Genomic DNA, 23,140 nt, shown 5'->3' with positions numbered 1-23,140 from the left:
GTCCAAGTCCCTTCAACAGAGTTCACTTTGGACAATTTGCCTCACCGTTAAAAAGAAATGCTTTTAATGACTCGGGGGCTGATATGCACAATGACAATGTTTTCTTGGCAGTGCCTGAGCACATCAATCATTCAGACTCTCAGTAATGAGCTGCATATATTTATTTATGTAATTTGTGCTATGCCTCGTCTTCCTACTCAGTACACTAATGCGGAAAGGCAAATAAATTCATATTAAATGGAACAATGTCTGACTTATTCTTCCAATGAGTTCCTGGTAATCCAAAATTCCTATGTCAGTTCAAATATTCAGGTAAGTGTTAGTAATGTGCAAGTAATCAGTATCATAAAAATGCAACAAGAACTTGTATCCCAGTTATATTATATACAGTCAACCAAATCCAGACAGATACTTAATACAATCCATAACATTCAATTCAGTTATCTGTTAATATTGAGTGTGATCTACCGACCGGGTTGCACCTGAAAGGCAGCACTGCGCGGATGGTAGATGCCAGGAGATTCCTCTTTTGGGATCTACCCAGCTCACCACACCTCACGAGATCTAACACGATCTCGCGAGACGCCATGATCTGAATCCGATCCACTGTGGTCAGGATCACTGTTTTTCAAATCTACTTATTAAAGTGAGACAGCTAGTCTCTAATATGTGCGCTTGAGTCACTGTCTGTGCGGAGTCTGCACGTTCTCCCTGTGTCTGCGTGGGTTTCCTCCGGGTGCTCTGATTTCCTCCCACAGTCAAAAGATGTGCAAGTTAGGTGGATTGGCCAAGCTAAATTGCCCTTAGTGCCAAAAAGGTTGGGTGAGATTACTGGGTTAAGGGGATAGGTGGTGGTATGGGCTTGGGTAGGGTGCCCTTTCCAAGTTCCGGAGCAGACTCGATGGGCCAAATGGCCTCCTTCTGCACTGTAAATCCTATGGTTCTATGATTCTATGATCAATCACCTTGGAGACCTCGGGCAAGCACCGTTCAGTGCTGGACCCCACAAATGGAGACCAGACAGAACAGCACTTGTCGGAGTCTCCCAGGGGATCGGAGACCTCCCTGCTGGTGCCACCTGGACACTTTGGCATAGCCAGCCTTGTAAACTGGCACTGCCACTGTGGCACCTTTTCAGTGCCAACTTGCTGCCAGCCTGCCACTGCCAAGGTACCCAAGTGGCACTGTCAGCTGGCAGGGCTATGGGTATTTTTCCCATGGTTGTGATTGGGCCCAGGGGGTCCTACGAGTGTGAGATGGGGTTCCGGGGGTCCTGAGGAACTCCTTGTTGGTAAGTTGTGGCTTTGGGGTTTTTGTGGGTTGCGTCAGGAGGTCGAGAGATCAGGGCACCTCCTCAGTGCTGGAAACAGGACCAAGTGCAATCTCAGCTAAACGCGCTCATCACGAGACTCTTTCCAATATGGTTAGATCATGCCATTGTCTTTGCAGGATCAGATATACTGTTGAATTTTTTTAAAAGCGGCAATTTTGTGTGGCCAATCCACGTGGGTGAGACCCACGCAGCCACGGGGAGAATGTGCAAACTCCACACGGACAATGAACTGGGGCTGGGATCAAGCCCGGGTCTTCGGCACCATGAGGCAGCAGTGCTAAGCACTGCACCGCCATGCAACCCACTGTTGAATTTTAAATGATATACATTTATGAACAATAGAAACAGAAACCTTTTTAATAATTAGATCTTCGTAATAATGGTCTAGAGTAGACTTGTTGTTTTGATAGAGGACACAATAAAATCTTTTAACAATTTGAACAATGTCCTATTTGCATCTTGCCTGAAGTTACAGTTTTACGATAATTGCAATAATACGGTGTCCTGATTCAAACAGTTTATTTCCAGCCAGTCTTGCCTGATGTATTTTTCTCCTTTTGCCTGGAGTTGATTACATTGGCACTGAATGCCTACTATATAATGCCACAGATTTGATTAGTCTGTCAGTTGGGCCCATGGCTTACCGTAGTTGTCTTTATTCGCCCACCTGGCTGTGTGCAGGTCCAGCCTGATTTATTCATTAACAAATTGCATCCTTCTCCTTCCAAACACGGAAGCATTTCACACCATTGTCTAGTCTTTACAATTCGTGCTGAAAAAAAAACAAAGAAGGGTACTTATTATTCCTCTGTTCACACACTCAAATATATATCCTAGCCCATTCATTTTTGAATGGAATTTGTGATCAAATTAGTCAGATCTGGATGGAAACTTAAAAGTCGACTTTTCTTAAAAAACAACAGGTTAACGTTCGATTAATTTTCCACTCGTGTTCTTTTCTACCCTGTGAATATCTTTGCACGCAGCTTTTCAGGGGAGAGGGTGAGTGCGGAATTTGTTTCTTGTAAACATAAGGTGATCGATTCTTGACACTGGCCTAACAATGTTCCGTTAAGTGCAACCACAGAAGGCTGCCAGAATGCAATTAGCATTTCCACTAAACTATTCCTCCTTCTGACAACTCAAGGATGACTGCCAAATCAGTGCATGTAGTGGAATCATGCCCATCAGGAAATAGGGTCAAACGGACAACATTTGTAAGACTTCCACCTGGAATATCTTGATTTAAATTGAAAGTCTTGACAACATGCTGTATTGACATATAAATATACAGACATATATGATGCAAGTATTTATGCACACACACTTGATGTAGATGTCATATACATGGACTTCAGTAAGGCGTTTGATAAAGTTTCCCATGGCAGGTTGATGGAAAAAGTGAAGTCGTATGGGGTTCAGGGTGTACTAGCTAGATGGATACAGAACTGGCTGAGCAACAGGAGAGAGAGAGTAGTGGTGGAAGGGAGTGTCTCAAAATGGAGAAAGGCGACTTTTGCTAACACTGTTGGGGAGGTTTTAAATTAATATGGCAGGGGGATGGGAACCAGATTAGGAAGTTAGAGGTCAGTAAAGAGGCAGCAACTAAAGCCAGTAAGGTACTAGATAATAAACTCAATGTGACTAAGGGGAAGAGTAGACAGGGAAGAGATGATCGCAAAGGGACAGATGGTCTGAGGTGCATTTGTTTAATGCGAGAAGTGTAGCAGGTAAGGCAAATGAACTTAGGGCTTGAATTAGTACCTGGGAATATGATGTTATTGATATTACTGAGACTTGGTTGAGGGAAGGGCAAGACTGGCAACTAAATATCCCAGGGTATAGATGCTTCAGGCGGGATAGAGAGGGAGGTAAAAGGGGTGGAGGAGTTGCATTACTGGTCAGAGATGATATCACAGCTGTGATTAAGGAGGGCACAATGGAGGATTCGAGCACTGAGGTAATATGGGTAGAGCTAAGAAATAGGAAGGGTGCAGTAACATTGTTGGGACTTTACTACAGGCCTCCCAAAAGTGAGCGTGAAGTAGAGGTACAAATCTGTAGACAGATTATAGAAAAATGTAGGAGCAATAGGGTGGTCGTGATGGGAGATTTTAACTTCCCCAACATTGAATGGGACTCATATAGTGTTGGAGGCGTAGATGGAGCAGAATTTGTAAGGAGCAACCAGGAGAGTCTTTTAGAGCAGTATGTAAATAGTCCAACTCGGGAAGGGGCCATACTGGACCTGGTATTGGGGAATGATCCCGGCCAGGTGGTTGAAGTTTCAGTCGGTGAGTCCTTTGGGAATAGAGATCACAATTCCATAAGTTTTAGAATACTCATGGACAAAGACGAGAGTGGTCCTAAAGGAAGAGTGCTAAATTGGGGAAAGGCCAACTATAACAAAATTCGGCAGGAGCTTGGAAATGTGGATTGGGAACAGCTTTTAAGGGTAAATCCACATTTGAAATGTGGGAGTCTTTTAAGGAAAGGTTGATTAGAGTGCAGGACAGACAATACCCTGTGAAAATGAGGGATAGGAATGGCAAGATTTGGGAACCATGGATGACAGGTGAAATTGTGAGACTAACTAAGATGAAAAAGGAAGCCTACATAAGATCTAGGCGACTTAAATCTGATGAAGCTTTGGAGGAATATAGGGAAAGTAGGACAAATCTCAAACGCGCAATAAAGAGGGCTAAAAGGGGTCATGAAATATCTTGGGCTAATGGGGTTAAGGAGGTTAAGGTTATATATATTTATATATAAGGAGCAAGAGGGTAATTAGAGAAAGGATTGGCCCACTCAAAGACAAAAGAGGGAATTTATGCGTGGAGTCAGGGGAAATGGGTGAGATTCTTGAGTACTTTGCATCGGTATTCACCAAGGAGAGGGACATGACGGATGTTGAGGCTAGGGATGGATGTTTAAATACTCTAGGTCAAGTCAGCATAAGGAAGGGGGAGGTTTTGGGTATTCTAAAAGGCATTAAGGTGGACAAGTCCCCAGGTCCGGATGGGATCTATCCCAGGTTACTGAGGGAAGCGAGGGACAAAATAGCTGGGGCCTTAACAGATATCTTTGCAGCATCCTTGAGCACGGGTGAGGTCCCAGAGGACTGGAGAATTGCTAATGTTGTCCCTTTGTTTAAGAAGGGTAGCAGGATAATCCAGGGAATTATAGACCTGTGAGCTTGACGTCAGTGGTAGGCAAACTGTTGGAGAAGATACTGAGGGGCAGGATCTATTCACATTTGGAAGAAAATAGACTTATCAGTGATAGGCAGCATGGTTTTGTGCAGGGAAGGTCATGTCTTACAAACCTAATAGAATTCTTTGAGGAAGTGACAAAGTTAATTGATGAGGAAAGGGCTGTAGATGTCATATACATGGACTTCAGTAAGGCATTTGATAAAGTTTCCCATGGCAGGTAGATGGAAAAAGTGAAGTCGTATGGGGTTCAGGGTGTACTAGCTAGATGGATAAAGAACTGGCTGGGCAACAGGAGACAGAGAGTAGTGGTGGAAGGGAGTGTCTCAAAATGGAGAAAGGTGACTAGTGGTGTTCCACAGGGATCCGTGCTCGGACCACTGTTGTTTGTGATATACATAAATGATCTGGATGAAGGGTATAGGTGGGCTGATCAGCCAAGTTGCAGATGATACAAAGATTGGTGGAATTGCAGATAGTGAGGAGGACTGTCAGAGAATACAGCAAAATACAGATAGATTGGAGAATTGGGCAGAGAAATGGCAGATGGAGTTCAATCCAGGCAAATGCGAGGTGATACATTTTGGAAGATCTAATTCAAGAGTGGACTATACGGTCAATGGAAGAGTCCTGGGGAAAATTGATGTACAGAGAGATCTGGGAGTTCAGGTCCATTGTACCCTGAAGGTGGCAACGCAGGTCGATAGAGTGGTCAAGAAGGCATACAGCATGCTTGCCTTCATCGGACGGGGTATTGAATACAAGAGTCGGCAGGTCATGTTACAGCTGTATAGGACTTTGGTTCGGCCACATTTGGAATACTGAATGCAGTTCTGGTTGCCACATTACCAGAAGGATGTGGATGCTTTAGAGAGGGTGCAGAGGAGGTTCACCAGGATGCTGCTTGGTATGGAGGGTGCTAGTTATGAAGAAAGGTTGAGTAGATTAGGATTGTTTTTGTTGGAAAGACGGAGGTTATGGGGGAACCTGATGGAAGTCTACAAAATTATGAGAGGTATGGACAGGGTGGATAGCAACAAGCTTTTTCCAAGAGTGGGGGTGTCAATTACAAGGGGTCACGATTTCAAGGTGAGATGGGGAAAGTTTAAGGGAGATGTGTGCGGAACGTTTTTTACGCAGAGGGTGGCGGGTGCCTGGAACGCTTTGCCAGCGGAGGTGGTAGAGGCGGGTACGATAGCATCATTTAAGATGCATCTAGACAGATATATGAACGGGCGGGGAACAGAGGGAAGTAGATCCTTGGAAAATCGGCGACAGGTTTAGATAAAGGACCTGGATCGGCACAGGCTGGGAGGGCCGAAGGGCCTGTTCCTGTGCTGTAATTGTCTTTGTTCTTTGTTCTTTGTTCTGATGTGGGCTGTGGCATAGAGAAGATTACAATTTCTCAGCACTAATGAACACAGACATTTCATAAAAGTACTTATGCTAATGGATCTCTCGCAATTTGTTTACACTTAGTATTAGGAAATAATGGCATGGATTTCACTCCCTTTGGTAAGGTAGCAATGGATCATTAATATCTGTATCTTTGGATGTGCAATCTGCCACTAACTCACTGCAATTTCCTTCCAGGCCCCTTTCCAATGAAGAGTTTGAAGAAGTAATACTGCTCCCAATAGGTTTACCACCAATGAGAGGGAGAGAAATACTGCTTATGTTGCAGTCTTTAAAAAGTTGCAGTCTGACGTTGAAGGGCAGCACAATTTTTTTCTCCTGGAAAAATGTCTGCAGCAGCACCAACCTGGGGGAATGTGAACAGTTGGAAGTACTCCGATATGCTCAGATGCATTTCTGGAGGTGCTTTTAACAAGAATCAGATGAGCAAGTCTGTTTGACACTGAAGGCAGGAAGCTCCTGGTGCAGGCCTTATGGAGCAAGGTACCAAAGGCACTCAGTGCTACTTCCACCACCCCAAGAACTGCCACAACAAAAGAGGTTCAACAACCTTAAGGCTAACAATTGTAAATCTAAGCACTTCCACCAATACACAAACTCTAACACACTTTGCCTTTCATAATTTCTTTTCTCAGCATCTGGAAGGGGAGGGATCTTATTGAGGCTGTCCTTTGTTGAAGCAAATATTCACTAAATTACACTGCTGGATCAGAATGTCCACGACAGTCTATTGTAAATTTTAAAGAATATTTCATTTAAGGTGACAATGCACGTAGCCCGAGCTCATCCTGAGATGAGCTCTTGACCTCACACTTTCACCATATCCAAGACCGCCATTTTCTACCTCTGTAACGTTGCTCGGCTTTGCCCGTATTTCAGCTCATCTCCTGCTGAAACCCTCACCCATGCCTTTGTTACACCTAGGTTCAACTATTCGAATGCACTCCTGGCTGGGCTCCCACATTCTTAAATTTGAGAACATCCAAAAATCTGTCTTAACTCGTAACAAGCTCCTTTTCTCTTGTGCTTGCTGAACTTCATTGGCTCCCGGTCAAGCAACATCTTGATTTAAAAATTCTCATTCTAACCTGCAAATTTCCTCATGGCCTTGACCCTCCCTGTTTTTAGAATCTTCCCCGGTACAACACGCCTCTGCGGTGTCTGCTCTCCTCTGGCCGAATTCTGGTAAATTCCCAATCATGGCTACTCCACCATTGATCACCATGCCTTCTATTGCCTCGGCAACAAGCTCTGGAGTTCCCATATCTCATTTTGCTGCTTTGAAACACTTCTTAAAAGCTACTTAATGAAGGCTTTTGGTCATCCGATCTAATATCTTCTTTGTCGATCAGTATCATACTTTGTTTTCTAATGCTCCAGTGCAGCATTTCATTATATTAAAGGCACTATACAAATATATATTGTTGCTGTCCTTAGCATCTTGGGAAGCTAATGATGAGGAACATGTCCATGCCACTCATTCCCTTAACATTGACTTCTTTCTCCTCAGAGGAAAATAATCTTTGACCAAGCCAAAGACATCCAATCGGGGAGGAGGAGCAGCATCAGCAGGGGAGGTAGGAAGATACTTAACGATTTGTCACATGGCAGAAGTATCATTGCAGCTTACTGCGAGCCTGGCACTGACATACGGGATAAGGTGATTGGCATTACACACTACCCAGACATTATTTGGATGAAAGTCATCCAATTTCTAAATTTGGGCGGCGCTGACATATGGGGCTTTGAGAATCACATGCATTCAGCGTTCGTTCCTTGCACCTGTGAAAACTGGTTAGCACTTTGTTTTAATAGATGCTTCACAGCACAAAACCTGAATACTGCTGAAAAGAGTCACATGTGGCCGAAGCTTCTCATGCACTTATCAGGACACATGCAAGAATGCTGATTTTCAAACAATCACAACAACTCACAATACCGGCCCTGGAGGTATAAATTGTTGTGTTTGGTTTGAAATGTGAAATTTTTGCAAATGTCCTGGTGAGTGCAAGATGAAAAATTTTGGCACCATGTCTCTATATTCAACAATATTTTGTTTGAATAGAACACTCGCGACCTTCTTGGTCTTCCTGACGTTGATCGTGGTGAGCTTGAGTAAGTGATTATGCTGACGCACAGGGATGGGGGCGGAAGTGATAATGATGCAGATCAGAATTGTAAAATTTGGATAGAGGGTAGCTTGGAATGTAAAGAAATATGAACAGGCTTTGCAAAACAAATCACAAACAGGAAAGGAAACTATGGAAATATATATCTGATATTGAAATAAAGCTTGACATAAGCTGACATAATTATGCACTGGAAGGTTTTGGAGCCTGCAGTTGCACACAGCAGATCTAGCAATACCAGAAAGATCTTGCAGTGCCTCTAATAATATATTAACATCTTTGGGCTGAATTTTCAAAGGGGGCCATGGTTGCGATTTGAAGCAGGTGGTCCCACAAGGTGGCGCCACTTGCTGTTGTGTTGGTTTGGTGCCTTGCTTCTGACCCTGAGTTATATTCAGCAAGGTTGGGGCGGGTCGCAAATTGGTTACCCACCTGCAAGCAGAAAGTATCCAATTTTGGGCAAATTGTTGTCATTAAGGAGCCTATTAAGTGAGCCTCCTTTCCTCCTTTCCTCAGCTGACTGTAATTTCCAGTTGGTATGCAGACAGACCCAGTCGCCTCGAACACATCCAAGCGAAGGTGGTGAGCTCAGGATGGGAAAAGAGCCATGAGGTGGATGACGGCGTTTGTGGTATGCACTTAACACATTAAGGATCCCTCACCCTGACCTGAAATGGCCGCAGGACCACAGCTGTGCTGCCATCCAGTGGAGGGACTGTCACTTCAGGATCATTCCCTGGGCAGCTGCAACCATTTTAAAAATATAAAAGACTTCCTAATGATATCAATTAAATATTTTGTGCGTTCAGGTGAAAGGCATTGTTTAGATGGTTACTTGATCACATATAAAGAAACACTGGCACAGGCTGGCAGTGGAATTATTGGTTTAACACCTATGGGGCGAGAATCTCCGCAAATGTGGAGAATCGTAAAGGCTGCCGGCAGCCTTCACGGCCACTTCCGGGGCCGATTCTCCCCCCCCCCCCCCCCCCCCGGGTGGGGCTAGGAGCGCGGCCCCATGCGTCATGGCGGCACGGCCTTGACAACGGTCGTCAAGACCGCATGTCAAGCGTCACGCCGGCTGACGCGGCCGATGACGTCGGCCGCACATGTACAGGTTGGACAACGCCAACCAGCGCATGCGCAGTTGACGTCTTTTCCCTCAGCCGCCCTGCAAGACATGGCGGCTTGATCTTGCGGGGCGGCGGAGGTAAAAGAGTGCGCCCGTTACAGATGCATGGCCCCCTTGGCACGGCCGTGGTACTGCTGTGCCAATCGGGCCCCCAGATGCCCCAAATGGGCATCTGGCGCCCGTTTCACGATGGCAGTGAGCAGTGTGTTTGCTGCTGTGTTGAAACGGGCGTGAAGGCCCGGCCGCTCGGCCCATCGGCTTCGGAGAATCGCCACACACCATAACAAACGGCAAGCGGCGATTCGTGGCGTGGGTCGGGCGTGGGGGGGGGGGGCCTCCTGACATTTTTCACGCCCTCCCGCTATTCTCCCACCCGGCATGGGGGGCAGAGAATCGCGCCCATGTTGTTTCAACCTGTGAATTTTTCCAAGTTAAGACAGGGTTTGGTTTCTTCCTTCATCATGAGGCTGTCAGACTTAATTGGCCTTTCTCCTCTCTCTCCACGTGTAGATTGACAGCTCCCACCTCAGCCAATGGAGCTGCTGAGCACTGGGGGGCCTCCAGCCCTGGAAGCCTCTTACTATCGCTGGTTGAACGCCAAGCCTTTGCCAAGTTCTTGTCTTTTTTGGCAGAGATTCATTTAAAAATAACAGTGGGATTGCCTGAAACACATTGTGCAGGCTTGGGACGCTGTGGGACGCTGAACTTGTCGATACATTAGCTTCCCACGCCAGAAAGAAAATTCAGCCCTTTGTGTCTGCAATGCTGCAACACAGCCCCTGCCCACATGCCCCCAAAGTCTGTTAAAATCGCTGTGCGACCTACTTGCAACAGTTCTTTCTGCTCAACCTGCTTCCTCCAGAGGTGGTGCTGTAATCTCTAAAAATAATTACAAGGTTTCCAATTATTCTAACTTGAATGGGAAGGAAATTCTATTGCACTCACAGGGAAAAAAAGAACATTCTAAGTCTGCTAGAGACTTTACAATGAGAAAGTGCTGAGATGTCAAATGTAAAATATCCAAAATGGTGCAGGTTCAGATTGAACAGTCAGTCACCATGCAGACTAATGGACCACAATCAAAAGGGAAAAAAGTGAGACAGAAACTTCAAAAAAGGGAAGGCTCAACAGAGGTTTCTGCCCAAACTGTGGTCTCGCACTTCTTAGAAACAAGTACTAAAAAAAAATGAGAGATTCAAAGACAAAATGGACGATTTTACAGGCAAACATCATAATGTTATAAACTAGGTCATTTATGTTTGGTTGAAACTCTGCTTAAATCATTAATTGCTTCGTTTCCAGAGAAAACCAATATGATAGCCAAGCTGTTGCAAAAATAATATCTCCAGCAATTGTACTGGGTCCACTTCACATCTCTTTTGTTGATTAGAACTTTTGCATGCTTAGTCATTTTCATTGTCAGTTTTTATTTTCATTTCAACTGGTACATTGCCAACCTTTTCTGTTTATGTTTGTTACAGGTTTCCGAAATGAAATTTCTGCCGTCAAGTCTAAGTGTGACAGGGTGAGTAGATTTGCAGCTAGCTAATATGGTTCCCAAAGAGGGGGAAAAAAAAACCTGAGAGAAGGTTGGTGTTTTGCACTGTGAGGCAGAGGATGTGGTAATTTATAACAAAAGAGAGGTGATACCAAATAGATATCAGTAAGAAAAACACTTGAGTGTAAATAGAGTTATGTCATATGATACATTATGTCGTACTGTTGAGGCCTGTAACTTCCTGGCTCGCCAGCGTTAGGTTTGCGGATACCTCAAGGATGCGTTGGGGAATCCCTCTCTGATGTTCCTAGGTAAGGGTTTACCTGGCAATTGTCCAGGAGCGCTTACCTCCCTAGGATAATTTCACTGCACTGGGAACCATCCGACAATGCAATTTAAAATCAGTCATTTTCGATGGCTCTGCAGAGGCTGGCTGAGCACACTGGGCTAAATCGCTGGCTTTTAAAGCAGACCAAGGCAGGCCAGCAGCATGGTTCGATTCCCGTACCAGCCTCCCCGAACAGGCGCCGGAATGTGGCGACTAGGGCTTTTCACAGTAACTTCATTTGAAGCCTACTTGTGACAATGAGCGATTTTCATTTTTCAGTGATACGCTAATAGTTACTCTGAAGAGGTAAGAAGAAATCAAAGTACTTCTAACTTCAGCTTAACTATTTTAAAGAGCCAGAGTGAGCTCCACATGGGATAACTCCCCCACTTCGGAACCCCCACCCACCATCTGCTCACCCCTCCAGGGTATTATGGGTGTCGCTCCCCGCACATGCTTATGATTTTACACCCCCCACCTCCGCCACAATCTGCGGGCCCGACTCCAAGTTCCCCCTCCATCCGACCTATCACAAACCCTGTCCTGACCATCCTGACCCAGGGCCCCGATCTGAGCAGGCTCCTCCGATCCCTGAAGCCCCCCACCTACCCACCAAGGTCCAACTTCCCCCAACCCCCCGATGTCTGACCTCCAACCTCCCACGCAGTGTCGTATAAGGGGGTGTGGCCTTTCAGAGTTCGTGGGAGTTGCACTGCATTGTGGTCTGTGGAGACTGTTTCATTGCAGGCTTCAAACTGCTCCAGGCAGCAGAGGTTGGAACAAAGTTATCCAGAGCAAATCAGTGTGCTTTAAACACTTGTAATTCTAGTGAGCCATCACTGTCTGACACTAGTCGGACGTGATGGTCCATTTATTATCGTGGCTGAATGGGAAAAGCTCATTTTCGTCACGACAGAGAGGTTCACAACTGTGCCAAAACCCCCTGGAAATGGCCAAAAATCCAAGTCCGCGCCAGAACCTGGCATTTCCCGTCTTCAAGGAGGGGCTAGAGGCGGGATGACGTTTGCGCATGTATGACTTGCGGAGGCAGCTGCCCATTTAAATCACCTGCTGTCTCCACCGAAGTGGGCTTTTGGAAGAACAAGAATGTGGAATCTGGAGTGTGCAGATTGGAACAGGCAAGAGGAGGTCTGAACTTTGTGGTTGCTTATGCGTAACCAGGGTATTGTTCTGGAGAGTTAAGGCACCTTTGGGATTGTTAAAAATGAACCTGATTATGTACTTTATATGCACAATCTCATTGGAATGCCAAGTTGTAAAAAATATGTCCAAAACTGGTAAATATATGCTTGGATTTTTGAGTCTCACTTATTTTAAAATTTAACTGAGAGTGCGATCTTCTGATTGTATTGAAATCTGAAAGCAAGACTATAATTTCATCATGCAAGCTCCATTCTTCAATAGTGTGAACTATGGCCCTTAGACTTTTCCAGATAACAAACCTTCCCAATATGCATGATCCGAGGCAGGTGGCGGTGCTTGTGCCACCTGGATTGAGTGTTGAGTGTGTCAAAGATTTGAAAGAAGTGTTTCTTCAACCCTGGCGATATCAATAAATGATCGATATCATCCTGATTGTTTTAACGATCTTGCCCAACACAATCCAGTCAACTCCAATAGCAATACTTCTAGAGTGCTGCATTCTAAGACATTGCAGTCTCTCATCAATAGTGTCGAGAAAACAGCAAGCTTGTGGCAAGACAAGCTTCAGATGTTTCTACTTTTAATGGGTCCCAGCAAAGGAATTACTTCATCTATGAAACACCATTATTTGGGATGTAATGTAGTTTGTCTACAAATATAACTGTGTATAGCTATGAATTGAACCACTGTCAATACGACATCTAATTTGCATCAGAAGAACCACTAAATGGAAGAGGTGATTAAAGAGCATGAGGTTTATAATATGCGTCAGGTAAATGATTCAAATGATCCTCAACCAATGAGGCACGGCCACAAGACTGCCACCTGTTGACTATATGGGCAGGATTCTCCAGTTCCCCAGCCACATGCTTCTCAGCAACACGTCATTTGTTGGCTGCAGAATTCTCTCTTCCCGCCGCTTATCAATGGAAATTCCCATTGAAGTCACTCCACGCCATCGGGAAACCCGTGGGCAGTGGTGTGATGCCAGCGATAAGAGAGAAGTCCAATGGCCGTACAATTCCGGTCGATATAACATTGTGTAACACTGCAGAGACAATACATAGCAACTAAGAAGAATAAGAGGTCGAACAATGTAGAAGCCAGTATTGTTTTTTTTTTAGTGTTAGTACTATTAATAGGGCGGCACGGTAGTACAGTGGTTAGCACAGTTGCTTCACAGCTCCAGAATCCCAGGTTTGATTCTCGGCTTGGGTCACTGTTTGTGTGGAGTCTGCATGTTCTCCCCGTGACTGCGTGGGTGTCCTCCGGGTGCTCCTGCTTCCTCCCACTGTCCAAAGATGTTCAGGTTAGGTGGATTGGCTATGCTAAATTGCCCTTAGTGTCCAAAAAGGTTGGATGGGGTTACTGGGTTACGGGGATAGGGTGGAGATGTGGGCTTGGGTAGGGTGCTCTTTCCAGGGGCCGGTGCAAACCCGAAGGGCCGAATGGCCTCCTTCTGCACTGCAAATGGTATGATGATACATGAAAACCTTCAAACTACACATATTTCATATCAAAAGTCTCCCACCGTGAAAACTACCTATATGTTCTTGTCAGGCTTTCACAGAGCTTCAGTTCAAAAATAAATAGATCAATGGAAGCCAGAAATTTAGGAAAGCCCGTTATTTGCAGGACTAAGCTGACAACATGCTCCATGCAATCTCCTTCTGAGCAACAATCGCTGTTGGCTTCACAGATATGCCGGCTGTAGCTATACAATGTATTGAGCTGTACAGAGTTGGACTTGCAAGTTCAAAATATATTTTATGTTGATTTGGTCAGTTTAATGTAGCCCATCACATTTCCTGATAAATAATTGAATCTCCTGCAATTTGGTTTTGGATGATTTTGCATTTAAACTGCTTTTTTAAAAAACACATTATTCTCATGTCAATCAGGACAATCCGAATGGCACATTGTGAATAGATTTTCTTACATCTTATTGAGTTCCCCTTGCAAGAAAACAAGGGGAGGAGACACATGTTAATTTGAAAGTAGCACTTCAAATGATCATCTAGGCAACCATTGTGCTTTATAACATACCGGATCTATCTCAGTTATTGTACTGGAGGAGACACATGTTAATTTGAAAGTAGCACTTCCAATGATCATCTAGGCAACCATTGTGCTTTATAACATACCGGATCTATCTCAGTTATTGCACTGGAGGAGACACATGTTAATTTGAAAGTAGCACTTCCGTTTATACAGAGTACAACAGTGTTTAGAAAAAAAGGAGTCTCCAGTATGGCCTCAATCTACTTCTTAGAAGCAGGCAGGTGCTGGTGATATTGGCAAACGCAACAGCTGGTATGTAGAATCAAAATCCTACAAACTGACATGAGACAAATCTTGCAATAACCCCAGTTCTCAGGTAGTATTGATTAAAGGAGGAACATTAATCAGGAAACATTGGAGTAGTTTATAGAAGTTCTAACAGTAACTACACAGTAGGAAGGGGTATGCAAGAAGAAATAATGGGGATGTGAGAAAGGTATGGCGATAATCATGGGTGATTTTAAGCTGCACATAGATTGAATGGATCAGGTGGGTCATATAAGACTGTTTCTTAGAGCAGCATGTTCTACAATCAACCAGAAAGTAAGCTATTCTAGGCCTGGTAATGTGCAATGAGACACAATTAATTCATGACCTCATTGTAAAGAACACCCCCCAAATCACCTTTTTACCCCCGCCCTGCCTAGGTAGCAGTGAGCATAACATGATTGGGTTTTGTCTGCAGTTTGCGAAAAAGAAGCGCACATCTAAGGCTAGTGTTTTAAACTTAAATAGGGCAATTATTTTTTTAAATAGATTTAGAGTGCCCAATTATTTTTTTTTTCCAATTAAGGAGCAATTTATCTTGGCCAATCCACCTAGCCTGCACATCTTTGGGTTGTGGGGGTGAGACCCATGCAGACATGGGGAGAAGGTGCAAACTCCACACGGACAGTGACCTGGGGCCGGGATCGAACCCGGGTCCACGGTGCCGTGAGGCAGCAATGCTATACACTGTGCCACCATGCCACCCTTGAATAGGGTAATTCTAAAGATATTAAGACAGAGCTGCTTAAAATGATTTGGGAAATTAGATGATGGGGTAGATCAGTAGAGGTGCCGTGGAAGACAGTTATGAAATATTTCATAACACTCAGCAAGATACATTCCAGTGATAAAGAAAGGCTGAAGGAACATGGATGCATCATTCATGAATGAATAAGGAAGTTAAAGATGGTATCAAATTGAAAGAAAAAGCACAAATTCTGGCAAGATTAGTGACAAGCCAGAAGAATGGAGAAAATATAAAACCGAGCAAAAAATGACTAAATCAGTAATAATTAGAGTATAAAGGAAAGCTAGCTAGAAATATAATAAGAGATGGGAATAGTTTCTGCAGGTATTTAAAAAGGAAAAGAGTTACTAAAGTGAGAATTGGTCCTCAAGAGACCAGATCTGATGAATTATAAATGGGAAGTAATAAAATGGCCGACACAAGTTATCACGAGGACAGAAAGGGCGAAATTTTCGAAACAAAATGACAAAGTGTCAGGTTCTGATGGAAAATCGGTATGTTTCTCTCCAGAAATAGAGCAAAGCTTTCTGACCAGATTTTCTGACACTGTCAAAAAAAATCGGGACTTCATTTTGCGCCATAACTCTGGTGGGGCGGGATCTCTTGGAGGCAGAAACCCCAGCTCTATAGAATCGGGGCACCATCTCTAACTGGCACCCTACCACGGCCATGGAGGACACCCTCGATAAGCTTTGAGGTGACCCCCACCACAGATGTATTGGGGGGGGGAACACTCCACCCTCTCCACCCCCAGACGTTCGTCGGTACGCACCCTTCTCTCCTCCACCACACATAAGGGGAAGTCCCCCCCTCTCCTGAATGAGGAGGATTACCCCTGTGGCAGTGCCCACTGGGACTGCCCATCTTTGTGCCCCTGGAAGTGTTCACTGACACTGCCCCAGCTAGAGGGCAATGCCAAGCATCGGCCCTCCACCCCAGACCTCCACCGTGGACATCATGACTGGTTTTCGTCTTTACTCACATCAGTTTGATGTTGCTCCGCCAGGGGATGGGTGGGAGCATTAAATGGGGCCAGACGCTATGGCATAAAGCCATTTAATGACATTTAAATCAATGCAAATTCATGGTAATCAGCTTCCAGCTCTTACTGGGCATGACAACATCGGCAGGGGATCCGGGAAGATTTTAAACTGAGACCTCCCTGACGCAAATCCCATTGTCGCGCTCTCACGAGATTTAATGGCCAAAACTGGATTTATGCCCATGGTGAACAGACCCGAAAAATCGGGCCTCAAGCATCTGCAAAGGGATATAGATTCAATGAGGGCGAAAATAATTAGCAGTTGGGTTATAATGAGGGAAAATGTGAACTTGTCCACTTGTGTAAGAAAAATCAAAAAACCGGCAGAATAAAAGAGAATGTAGGACTCGGGAGAGAATAGAATGATGGGACACAGTTTAAAAATCGGGGTTTTTTTTTAGTATCTATTAAAGATGGAGATGGTATGAATTTGTTTTCTCTGAGGGTCATTACTCTGTGGAATTCTCTTCACCCAACAGCAGTGGAGGTTGTTTCATTGAATAGTTTTGGGGCCGAGTTCGATAGATTATTGACTGACAAGAAAGTCAAAGGGATGAGAATCAAACATTGGTTTTCACATTAAAATATTCTATATTCTTGACATAACATTTACAGGAAGGCACTTTGATGATATTGGCAATGTTATTTTTATTCACTTCAGGATACACACATATTGTTGGTTTGGTCATTTGTTGATGCAATAATAATCTTTATTACAGTCGGCTTACATTAACACTGCAATAAAGTTACTGTGAATAGCCCCTAGTCGCCACACACCGGCATCTGTTCGGGTATGCAGACGGAGAATTCAGAATGTCCAATTCACCGAACAAGCACATCTTTCGGGACTTGTGGGAATAAACCGGTGCACCTGGAGGAAACCCACGCAGACACGGGGAGAATGTGCAGACTTCACACTGACAGTGACCTAAGCGGGAATCGAACCTGCGACCCTGTGGCTATGAAGCAACAGTGGTAACCACTGTGCTACCGTGCCGCCCTGCTACCGTGCCACCCTGTAGTTGGGAGCAAATGATAATGTGTTCTTATTGTTTGTTCGTCAGGATTTAGTCCCTCCTTTTGCAGAGAAGTGGGAATTGATTTGTGTGAGGGAAATTCTGTGGGCCTCCAGAAATGCGATGTGCACTATTTTGTACTTTCCCAGTGTGGGGGAGACCTTACGCATGCAATCTGACAGGCTCCTTGTGGTTGCTTAATCAGATGCATGCGGTAAAAAAGTTTGGTCAATAAGATCTGTCTTCATCTGCTAATCAATGAAAGTCTGGTATATATCAAAGTAATCCTGTGCCTGGGGAGCAAATCTGTGGACCAATGGTAGAAATGATGTAGAATTTTGACCCTCCCTCCAGTCCCAAAGAAGATCATCTCAAATTGGTCATTAGCAATCTGACTCACACGGGGTTGAGCTTTCATTAAGTGTAGATCCAATATCAATGGCTGCGCACAAACAAAATGAGGAACAGCCCAACTCATCATAAAACATGTGGGGGTGGATTTCCATCATCCCTCTGGCCTCACCATGAACATTTATCATGCATCATTGGAGAATGGTTCAATCAGCTGGGGTGCAGCTCTTCAGCAGCATGTAACCCAATCAAGCCATTTACTGAAATCTGAATTAGTCAGCGGCTGCTCTTGTACCCAATTTCTGGCTAATGGTTTGCAACAGTTAACGTCCAAGTCTCAGAAGTTCCCCACCAGGCATTTGATTGGCACCTGCCTTTGGTATGGTTGACGGTCCTCTGCCAGTAAGCCTGATGTTCTAAGCATCAAAGTCAAGTGTTAATACTGTGTATATTGAAAACCAAATTCTAGGTTAAGGTACTAATATGTGGGGCTTTGATGAAGAAATATAATGACAGACGCTTTGAGGACATTCTCCTTTTCCTCAACGATCTCTCTTATTATACGGCAAGTTAATTTCATAACTGGATTTCCAGTCTTCAACATAAGCCAAGAGAAGTCCTTCCACTGCATGTGAAGGTGTATTGAGCCACAAAGGGTAATTGCAAATACAAGTGCCTTGCATGTATGGGTGGGGGGGGTGGGGGGGTCGGATCCCATGGGCTCTTACTTTCACCATCTGTCTCCCATATGGAACCTGATCAAAAGCCTTGCTGAAGTTTTGGGCAGCAGGGTAGCATGGTGGTTAGCATAAATGCTTCACAGCTCCAGGGTCCCAGGTTCGATTCCCGGCTGGGTCACTGTCTGTGTGGAGTCTGCACGTCCTCCCCCTGTGTGCGTGGGTTTCCTCCGGGTGCTCCGGTTTCCTCCCACAGTCCAAAGATGTGCGGGTTAGGTGGATTGGCCATGCTAAATTGCCCGTAGTGTCCTAATAAAAGTAAGGTTAAGGGGGGGGGTTGTTGGGTTACGGGTATAGGGTGGATACGTGGGTTGAGTAGGGTGATCATGGCTCGGCGCAACATTGAGGGCCGAAGGGCCTGTTCTGTGCTGTACTGTTCTATGTTCTATGAAGTCCAAGTAGGCGACATCAAATTATTTGTCCTCATCTACAGGCCGGGTCACCGCTTCAAAAAATTCAATCAAGTTGACCAGACATGACGTCCCTTTAACAATATCATGGTCACTGTTCTTGATTAATCCCTGCCTCTCCAAATCCAGATTAATTCGGTCTCTCTCAGAATTGCTTTCAACAGTTTCCCCACCACTGAGGTTAAACTCACTGGTCAATAGTTTCCTGGTTTATTGCTTCCTCCCTTCTTGAAAAATCACCACATTGGTTATCACCAGTCCAACGGCACCTCTCCTGTGGTCAGAGAGGAATTGAAAATTGTTGCCAAAACCCCTACTATTTCCTCCCTAGCCTCACTCAAAGCCCGGGATAAAAGGCCCTGGAGGCTTGTCTACTTTTAGCCTGCCAGACCACTCAGAAGCTCTTCTGTATCTATGTTAATTTCTTTAATTTTCTCACAGTCCTTCTTCCTGATTTCAATACACACGCCGATCCTCTCACAAGTGAACACTGATACAATGTATTAATTTAGATCCAGACATACGCCGTCAGGCTCCACACACAAATTACCACCCTGGTCCTTAATAGGTCCTATTCTTTCCCTAGTTATCCTTTTACCCTAATGTATATGTAAAACAATTTAGGATTTTCCTTTACTTTACCACCAGTATCCTTTCATGTCCACTTTTTGAACTCCTAATTTCCTTTTTAAGTTCCTTCTTGCACAATCTATATCCCTCTAAGGCTTCTGCTATTTTGAGCCCTCGATATCTGCTATAGCCTCCTTTTTTCTTTTTATCCAATGCTGTATATTCATAGATATCCAGGGCTCACTGGATTTGTTGGTCCCATCTTTGTCTTTATTGGAACATATTGACCCAGTACTCTCCCTAGATCCTTCTTGAATGTTCTGTCACAGATTTACCTCAACATTTCTGCTCTCAGTCCACTCTGGCCAGATCAGATTTGATCATATTAAAAAGCAGCCTTCCCCCAGTTTATAACTTTGATCTCAGGCCCCTCCTTGTCCTTTTCCATAACAATCTTGAATCTAACAGAGTTATGATCACTGTCTGCAAAATGCTCCCCCACTGATACTTCAACCACTTGCCTGGCTTTGTTACCTAAAATAATTTTTTGAAACAAAAAATATTTTTCCAATTAAGGGACAATTTTAACGTGGCCAATCCACCTACCCTGCAAATCTTTGGGTTGTGGGGGTGAGACCCGCGCAGACACGGGGAGAAAGTGCAAACTCCACACGTACAGTGACCTGGGGCCAGGATTGAATGCGGGTCCTTGGTGCCGTGAGGCAGCAGTCCTAACCACTGTACCACTGTGCCACCCTTTTATTACTTAAAATTAAGTCCAGGACCACGCCCTGTATTGGAGTAGCAGCAATCTTCAGAAAGTCTCCTCACAATCGTTGTTTACTACAGCATACCACAACTGGTTAATTTTCCTTTTATTAAATCACGCAATATTAGATTTATGGAGTTGAATATCATGTGACTCTGAACCAGTTTCTTCACATTTCCTATCCAAACATAGCATCAGTCACCCAATACACCAGGTTAATTGATCAGCAAAAAGTTGGGGAGATTTTGGTAATAGCATTTTTTAAAAATACATTCACTAACTCATTCTTTCCCAGTTCCAGATTAGTTTTCTCAAGCTTTCCTTCCTCTTAAAACCTTCAGGCTTTTAGCTCTTGGCATCAACTCATCATTATTTTCTGATTTGCTTGATTTTATGCTCTCATTTTGTCCTGTGGTGCTTGAACGATGGCCTTTTACTATGTTAAATGGGTGTCACGGTAGTTTTTTTTTAAAGCCGGGTTTTGATCCTTGAAAAGGATCTTACTGATAAATGAATAGCATGTCGAGAAGCTCTAACCATGATGCTGACAGATCAAGTCAGCAGTGATACAGTAGTTAGTGGTATCAGACCAATGTACAGCCGCCAGGCTCTGCAACATACAAAAATTGGACTGGAGTTAAACTGATAGCTGTGAACCCATCCAGGTAAGATCTGCCACAAAAATATTATTGAGCATGTGAATTGCTTCATTGCTTTGGCAGCTGGTTTTGTTATGGTAGGGGGAGTGAATACAAACCTCACAGCACGAGGTGTGGTCTGACATCCAAGTTATTATTGCTACTTTCTTCCCACTGTGAACCCAAAAGCCACTTTGCCTTGACATAACAATGGCAGTTTAATTGTAGACCATCAGCTTCGTTTTTCACACGAAGAATATCTCAGGTAGCTGTAATAATAGATTATGAGCAATCCACAAAAATAGCTAACACAATAATGATTTTGAAACATGATCTGCTGCAATCATGGAGACAATTACTAAATACAAGGGTTCATGTCCTCAATTGTTACACTTGTCGCGTTTCAAATTGGTACTCATGAAAACAAACACTACTTCTCTTCAAACTCCACAGTTTCCCCTCACCCAACCGTTCCTCTATTCGCACTCACTGAACCTTTATCAATATTAGTTTCCTCTCCAACCAACTGCTAGGTCCTTCCTGAGAATATTTGTGTTCAGAGCTTCTTTTTCTCTGGTTTTCCTGCCTCCTTATGGTCCCTGCTCAAATGGTCTGTCTGAAAAATTAAATTCAGAAGTGTGGGGATCAGAGGGGGTGGGATGTGGTGGTGGGGGGTGGGATGTGGTGGTGGGGGGCGGGGGGGGGGGGGGTGAAATCTCACATCATAAGCCTCCATGGTCCACTCTGCCAACTTACACAATGCCTCAGTGTATCAGATCACAAACGTAGGAAAATACAAAGTGAAATTTTACGCTAATCTCCTTACTAAAAGCACTGAGAAGAATCAAATTTCTTGCTTTCTCCTCATCAACATTTGTGCCTTTCTTCATAAAGTAATGAATATCTAGTAGATTTTGAATGCTGCAATCAAATTAGCATCAATCTGTAACTTGTGGTAAAGCATTCCGCATCCTGACAAGAAAAGGTTTCACAATTTTCACAATCGAAAGGTTTAATCGAATTTTTGTTTGATGTAGCAAGTCCTTATCATGCGTTAATGGTTGTTTTACTGGTCAATAAAAATGACCTAACTGCCTTTATCTTGTTTATTCCTCAAATCATTGTGAACACCTCGAGCAAATTCCCGGTCAACCTACTCAATTAGAAAAATGCAGACCTCGTTGCTCTAACCTTTTCTCCATAACTCACCCTTCAAGGATTTTGGAAGTGTAGGTGCACATTAACCCCGTGTTTGCGTGGGTTTCGCCTCCACAACCCAAATATGTGCAGGGTAGGTGGATTGGCCACGCTAAATTGTCCCTTAATTGGAAAAAATGAATTCGGTACTCTAAATTTAAAAAAAATAAAATATCGGCCACAACAGTGGCTATAACCTCCTGCTTGCCTTCAAATTATTGCCACAGGATCTGTTCGAGAGAACGGGCGGGGCCTCGGTTTAACATCTTATCTGAAAGATGCAACCTCTAACCATGCAGCACTCCCTCAGTACTGCACTGGAATGTCAGTCTGATTTTTGTGTTCAAGTCCTGAATCCATAACCTTTGATTTGATTTGATTTATTGTCACATGTACCAAAGTACAGTGAAAAGTATTTTTCTGCTGTTGAGGGAACGTACACAGTACGTACACAGTAGACAAAATTCATGCGGCAGTGCTAGCGACTGAGTCATGCCTGGTACTAATGTAAAGAAGTGTTCCTGAGTGTTGAGAATGTTTGTCAGAATTGGCTCTTAAGTATTTAAGAACCAATGGTTACGAGACAAAAAATAAATCACACTGGTGAATTATAAACCTAGTAATTCACACTGTGTTCTATTATATGTATTGTGTCCTTGTGGGCTCTGTATACGAGCCGTTGCGCGGCTCTGCCCATAGGGGGAGATGAGGAGTTTGTACTGGGCTCCGCCCATGGCTCCTCTCACTAACCGGAAGTATAAAGCTCTGAAGTCATGAGCCTGCTGCCAGTTCATCTCGTCGCAGGCAGGCTCTGTTGTAAGATTATTAAAACCACTGTTCACTTCCAATCACGTGTCTTGTGAATTGATGGTCACATCAATTTAATAATCTTAGGAAACGAGAAGAAAACTACTATGGAATCAGCCCTCAAACCTGACCGACTAGAACTCGACCCGCAGGCTGCAGGGGCGAAATAAATCTTTCTACACTGGCTCAGATGTTTCAAGGCCTACCTGGCTGAATCAAGCACTTCAGAAACTACAGAGGAGCAGAAACTCAGCCTACTGCATGCAAGAGTGAGCAACCGTATCTCTACTCAACTTAACAGTACTACCTCGTATA

General features: G+C 44.2%; 1 protein-coding gene across 4 annotated transcripts in view; it reads right to left on the bottom strand.

Moving 5' to 3' along the window:
- Positions 1-23,140, bottom strand: part of tafa5a (TAFA chemokine like family member 5a) — a 535,310-nt gene that overhangs the window by 121,382 nt on the left and 390,788 nt on the right. For all 4 annotated transcript variants that reach the window (XR_005462300.1, XM_038811413.1, XM_038811414.1 and 1 more), the window contains exon 3: positions 1,978-2,105. Coding sequence is in view for 3 of the 4 variants with exons in the window: in XM_038811413.1 (XP_038667341.1) it covers positions 1,978-2,105 (128 nt within the window). In the remaining variant the exon portion in view is untranslated. The remainder of the gene's footprint in view (positions 1-1,977; positions 2,106-23,140) is intronic.

Source organism: Scyliorhinus canicula, chromosome 11 (assembly GCF_902713615.1).
Source record: "Scyliorhinus canicula chromosome 11, sScyCan1.1, whole genome shotgun sequence".
Lineage (NCBI taxonomy): Eukaryota > Metazoa > Chordata > Chondrichthyes > Carcharhiniformes > Scyliorhinidae > Scyliorhinus > Scyliorhinus canicula.
This window is presented reverse-complemented; position numbering and strand designations above follow the sequence as displayed.